Source organism: Strix aluco, chromosome 29, assembly GCF_031877795.1.
Source record: "Strix aluco isolate bStrAlu1 chromosome 29, bStrAlu1.hap1, whole genome shotgun sequence".
Classification (NCBI taxonomy): Eukaryota; Metazoa; Chordata; class Aves; order Strigiformes; family Strigidae; genus Strix; species Strix aluco.
In genome coordinates, this window is record NC_133959.1 from 2081036 (window position 1) to 2087270 (window position 6235).

Below are 6235 nucleotides of genomic sequence, written 5' to 3' on the forward strand. Positions count from 1 at the left end.
GCCCAGTTCTGCTGTGGGAGCCCGGCATGGCCCAGTTTGGCCTGGCCCAGCACAACTTGGCATGTACCCTGACCCGGGCGGGCAGGAGGGGGCACACAGGGAGGCAGGAGGTGCCAGGGGACCCTCAGTGCCCCAACCCCGGCCATGCCCACAGCAGCGGGATGGAGGGGTCCCGGCAGCACCGTCCTGGCACAGGGACGCTGCCGCCACCGCTGCCCTCTGGCCCCGAGGAAAAGCCACACAAGGGGACACTTTCTGCGGGAACAAGGGGACTCTGTGCACAGCCCTGGGTGCCACCCGGCTCCGCCATCCCGGGGTCACCCCCCCACCACATCACGCGGCTGCCGGCGTGTCCCGGTGCCACCGCGCTCTCCCGCCTCACTGGGGCTTTGTTCGCCACCGTCGGGGGACAAGTCGTGCCGGGGGTGGGCACAAGGAGCCCGGTTTTGGGGACGGCCGCACTCACACGCATGTGCACACCCCCCACACCGCCCCCCCCCTCAAACCTTGGAGCAGCCGCTTGAGATTCACCCAGCTACGGGCTCAAAAACACACTGTGATGTTTGCGAAAAAAAAAAAAAGAAAAAAAGCCCCAAACCCCAAAAACCCCAAGACACCGCTTTTGCTTACCTTGCGCTTCTCGTCGGGCCCGAGCACGCGGCGCAGCCGGGGCAGGGTTTGGCCGAGTCCCACCAGGCGCACCGGCACAAAAAGGGGGATATTTTGGTTGCTTTCTCTTTTGTTTTTACCAAAAGTGAGGCATGCAATCACGCCGCATGCTCTGCCCTGCCTGGGACCGTCCACCCTTCGGCAAATTTTTAGCAGAAGAGGAAACACCGGGTGCGGGGAGCTGCGCCAAGTGCCGGGGCTGCCGCCGAGCTGGGGAGGGGGGGCACCCACTGGGTGCTGGGGGATTGGGCAGCCAGGAAGGGCAGCGGAGTCACGGATCCGGCGTGGGACATCCCGGGTGGCTGATGGTGGTGGGGTGGCTGCTGGCGGCGCTGGCGGCGCTGGCGCGGGGTGGTAAGTGCTCCTGCGGCGCCGGGAGATGAGAGATAACTTCAGAAAACTTTCAATGAACGATTTGGGGGCGATAAGGCCCGGAGAGCTGTCGCCGCGATGGAGACGCTCGCCTGAAACCACAGGGACAGAGAAAAATTGGGTGAATCCCCGCCGGCGAGCGGCATCTAGCCAGGGAGGGGGGAAATGGTGTTTTTTGGGTGAGAATCACCAGTGCAGCTGCTCCAATCTCCCGGCTGAGCAACATGGTGACTCCAGCTCCGCCGCTGCTCCGCCACGTGCTGGCCTCGCCCAACATGCCGGGGTTTGGGGTGCGGGAACCCCCCAGCCGCTGCCCTCTCCCGCAGGCACCACCTCGCCCGGCCTCTCGTGCTGGAAACACTGTGGGTCCCGCTGGTTCCTCTGCTCCTGGCCACCCCGCGGCCCCCCTGGCAACACCTCCTACCTCCTGACGCTCTGGTGAGTCGGGACACACGGGGACACGCGGGGGCACAGGGGGACGTGTGCCTGCTGCATCCCAAACCCACCCGGAGGGCGAGCGTCGCCCCATCCGGATCCGACCTCGTGCCCGCTCCCCCCGCAGCTACACGACACCCCGGCTGTGCCGGCGGTTCGAGGCGGGCGCCAGGACCACGTACACCCTGAAGCATCACAACGTCTACGTCCTCACCAACACCACGGCCTGGGTGGAGGCACGATGGGGGGACCACGTCCACAGGACCCCCAACATTACGCTCTACCTCAACGAGGCCGGTAAGCGCCGGCAGGGCCGGGCTGGGCACCAGCATCGGTGCCGGTAACCCCGAGACCACCCCATCTTTACAGTCAAGCCGGATCCACCCCCCGCCGGGATGCCCTTCACCAAGAGCGGTGGCCGGCTGCAGCTGCAGGTGCCGTGGCTACCGTGCCACCGTGGGGGCCAGCCACCGCAGCGGGAGGCTCGCTTCCGGAGGATGGGCAACCACGGCTGGACGCAGGTAAAAATGTCATTTTTCTGGGCTGGCGGTGACCGATGGGACAGTCAGTAGCATCGTGGCAGCCCAGGCAGCCCGGGGAGTGTGGGGGCTCGACGACGCCACTGTCCCCCCCAAACCCATCCATGTCCCACCTGGTTTCTGGCGTTATCGGCTCTGCCCCATCCTCCCGGCCACAGGATCCCGCTGCCGTCCGTAGCAGGATCAGGCCACGATTTGCAGGGATTACACAGGCAAAACCCCGGATTATACTATTGATGATGACGGATGAAATCCAGATGCTTGTCCCCAGCGAAACCCCCGCAGCCAGGGACACCCCACCCCTCTCGATTGCTGCCGAGGGGTCCCAGGGCCAAGGGGACCCTCCTGGCCACCACATCCCCTGCACCCCGTTTGGTTGTCCCAGCCCCTGGGATGTTCAGGGGACACAGGGCAGCATCTTCTTTCATGTCCCAGTAACAAACTGGTTTTACTGGGCGGGTGCCTCCGTTCCTGATTGTCTCTGCAGGTGATGTGCGAGACGGTGACGGATGAGGATGACTCAGGTCGGTTTAGCCTGTGGGGACGTGGGGGACAAACATCTCCCAGGGGTGCCCCCAGGTCCCTGCAGGGGGCTCTGCCCTGCGCTCCCCCCTGGCCCCCCAGCACCCTGTGATGGCCAAAAAGCTGGGGAAAAAGGGGGAGTCACCTCTCGCCTGACCCTGCCACCCTCCTCTAGTGACCTGTGCCCTGGGGGGACACGGCGCCTTCGAGGTCCAGCTCCGGCACAAGCCCCCCCACTGGAGCAGCTACTGGAGCGACTGGAGCAGCTCCATCTTCGTTCCCGAGGGTGAGGAAGAGGAGAGGAGGCAGGTGGGATCCTAATGGCTCCCGAAAACACTGACAGCCCAGCCGGGCTCGTTCCTCTTGCAGAAATCCTGGTGAGCCCGGCGCTGAGCTACCAGCTGGGAAAACTGGGGCGAGACGGGCAGCGGGTGCTGAGGCTGGGCTGGCAGGTACGGCGGCATCCCCGGGACCCTCCTGGGTGTGTGTGTCCCCCCCATTTCATCCTCCTCTCCCTCCCGCAGCGAGCCCCCGAGGAGCAAGGGGACGTCACCTACATGCTGCGCACCCACATGCTGGCGTGCCGCTGTGCCGAGCCGGCCGAGGAGGACACGGTGGTGCTGGGGAGGGACGTGACAGGGCACAACCTCACCCTTTCTGGGGCTGAGTACGAAATCCTGCTGACGGCGGCCAACACCGCCGGGACGGGGCCGGCACAGCAGCTCCGTGTGCCGGCAGAGCAGCGCGCAGGTACCTGCCCCATGGAAGGCCCGAGCTCCCAGGCAGCCTTGAGGGAGTTATTTTCCCAGCCGTCCCTCTCACCCCCTGTTTCATCCCAGATTTTGGCTTCAAAGACGTCAGCGTGGCCGGTGGCACCGTGACGGCGCGGTGGGAAGCACCGAGCCCTGGCTTTGTTTACTGCTTCGAGCAGCAGCCGCTGCCAGGAGCCCCGAAACGGGGCATTTGCATCCGACGTGATTTCCCTGCCAAGAGCATCCATGTGGAGAGAGGCAAGGGAGCGCCCCGAGCCCCCCGCCTGTCCCCGGATCCTGGCAGGGGTTTAACCAGCATCCCCGGTTCCTGCCCCAGGAGCACTGGAAGCGCCGGCATGTTACCGCCTCGCCGTGCACGGCTGGGCCCCGGCGCGGGGCTGGTCCACCTTCGCCCTGCGGCACCACTACGCCAGCAACGGTACGTGTGGGAACACAGAGCATCCGTGCCCACTTTATCCACAAAAAGAGGGGGCTCCTGAAACGCTCCCCCATTTTTTTTGCGCCCCATCACCAACACATGCAGCCTCGCTGGCCGTGCCCATCCACACCAACGCCAGCGTCGGGGATGCTGCCGTTGTCCTCTGGTGGAGCCCGTCCCCCCGTGCCGCCTGTCCAGGGGTGCTGAGCAAGTATCTCATCTGCCACGTGGCCGAGGGGGACAACATGACTTGTGAGTGGGCCCCCACCCCATCCCCATGGGGCAGGAGGAGGGCAACTGCCAGGCTACCGCCTGCTCGTTATCGTTTGCCCAGATGCTGAAGTGGATGCTGCGGCATCGCACTACACCCTCCAGAACCTACGGCCCGGCACAGCCTACAGGGTGGGCATTTGGGAGGTGACAGCAGAGAGCAGGGGGACCTGTGGCACTTCGTGGCATTTCCAGACCAAGGCGCTGGGTAATGGCTGGAGACTGTCCCCTCCCCAGTTCCTGTGGGGTGCTCTCCGTGGGGTGCTCACCCTCACCCTGAAACGGCTCCCGTGTCCCACGCGGGGTGTGGGGGCAGAAATGCCACCACCCAGCTGTGCCTGTCCCCAGGTCCTCAGGGAGCAGTGTGGAAATCCAACCTGAAGTACTTGGGCATCTCGCTCGCTCTCCCCGCTGTGGCCGCCGTCTACCAGATGAGCAAAAAGAGGTGACAATGGCACCTTCCTCCTCACCTCCCCTTCATTACCCACCCCCTCACCAGGCACCCCCTTCCCCAGGGCTCGCCGCCTCCTCTTCCCACCCCTGCCCAGGCCCGTGGGCAGCAAAGCCATCCAGTTCTCCACCGGCGAAATGACCCAGGTGAGATGCAAAGTGCAGGAGGGGCCAGATCCTGCGCCCCGGCAGGGTCCTGCTCACGGCCGTGCCATGGGATGCTCCCACCCCAAACACATCTGACCCTCAGGGCCAGCCCCGGCCAGGATTCCTGGAGCCCTCGGAGAGGTTCAGCCCGGCCGAGCTGCTGCTGCTGGAGCCGAATCCCAGCAAGGAGATGACCGAGGCTGGCACATGGCCCGGCACGCCGCAGCCCGGCCCCGTGGCCAAAGAACTGGTGGTGATGTGCCCGCCGGGCTGCGAGAAGGAGCTGCCGTTCACCTACCGCAGGCAGGAGGTGCTGAGCCCGGTGGGATTTCCACTGCCTGGCGAGGAGGAGGAGGAGGAGGAGAAGGAGGAGGAAAAAGAGGAAGACAAAGAGGGGGGACGGCAGGGGCTGTGCCAGCCGCTGGTCCCCATTGCCCTGCTCATCTCCGACAAACCCGTCATCATCAGGGATGAGGAAGGATGGGACCCATCGCCGGAGAAGTTGGTGCTGTAGCCATCACCAGGCTGGGGCAGCGGGGATGGACAAGGCAGGGGGTCCCATGGGATGCTGAGCACCCACGCAGGATGCTGAGCACCCACCCATGGGTCCATGGCCACATCAGCACTTTCAGGGGGTTTTCTGGTTTCCAGGAGACAGAAGGAGATGCCTCCAGATGCAGCGTTGCACGGGGCCAGGATTGGGCCACGCACTTCCCAGCCTCAACTTTTCGTGGGTGATAAATAACAAGGGAAGGTGGTGGCAGAGTCTGGCTGGGGCTGAGGGTGTTTCCTTGGCCAGATCAGGGGGAGAGGCAGCGCTTCACCCCGGCCGGCTGCCTCCTGCCCTCCTGCTGGCATCGCCCCGGCGGGATGGGGGCACAAACAGCCCCAGCCCCAAACACTGGCTACTGGCAACAAATAAAAAAATATGAAAAAAATTTAAAAAGCGCCAAAATTTAAAAATACGCAAAAAATAAAAAAGTGCAAAAATACAGAAATGCAAAAATTTAAAAAAATTAAATAAAATTAAAATAAATGCACGAAGCAGCAGGGCTGAGATGGCTTCCCCTGCCTGATGTGGGCAGACAGCAGCAAGGATTTAGAGCCGAGGGCAATCCCTGGCGCTGCGGAGGACGCAGCCAGGCAGCGAGGCCGGGACTGGGGGTGACCCAGGGCAGGCAGAGTCCCCCCCCCCCCAGCACCCCCACATGGGGCCGTGCCACCGCCTCGGGCCTTATCTGGGGCAGAACTGGAGATGCTGCTGAAGATGAAGAGCGGTTTGTGGTTTCGTCTGCCCTGCGCACAGGGGCCAGAGGAGTCAGCGTTTACTTGCTGAGAGTGCGAAAATAAAAAGGGAAAAAAAAATGGGGTTAGTAGCACGGGGAAGTCCAGGGAAAGGCAGCGCCAGCACAGCCGCGGTGCCTCTGCTACAGTTGCCGGCGTACGGCTCGGCCTCCTCGCTGCTGCTTTTAGCCCCGGTTGTGTTTTGTGAGGGATTTCACCAAAAATACACTCGCAGCACCGGCACGCGCGGGCGGAAACCGCGCGGATGCCGACCGGAGATAACGCCCTGGGGAGCACGTGGCTGCGTTTCGGCCCGTGTCCCGTTGTCCCCCTCCCCTGCGTGACCTCCACCAGCC

The 6235-nt window shown here is 63.9% G+C and overlaps 1 protein-coding gene across 1 annotated transcript; it reads left to right on the forward strand.

Moving 5' to 3' along the window:
• The first annotated feature begins 761 nt into the window (after positions 1-761).
• On the forward strand, positions 762-5849 carry IL12RB1 (interleukin 12 receptor subunit beta 1). Its single transcript, XM_074808410.1, has 16 exons — positions 762-1023; positions 1368-1479; positions 1604-1773; positions 1846-1997; positions 2503-2539; positions 2713-2823; positions 2907-2989; positions 3062-3287; positions 3377-3547; positions 3627-3728; positions 3834-3980; positions 4063-4206; positions 4347-4443; positions 4514-4595; positions 4699-5096; positions 5247-5849. The coding sequence occupies exons 1-16, from the start codon at positions 762-764 to the stop codon at positions 5338-5340; spliced, it is 2388 nt and encodes a 795-aa protein (XP_074664511.1). The 3' UTR covers positions 5341-5849.
• Positions 5850-6235: the final 386 nt, after the last annotated feature.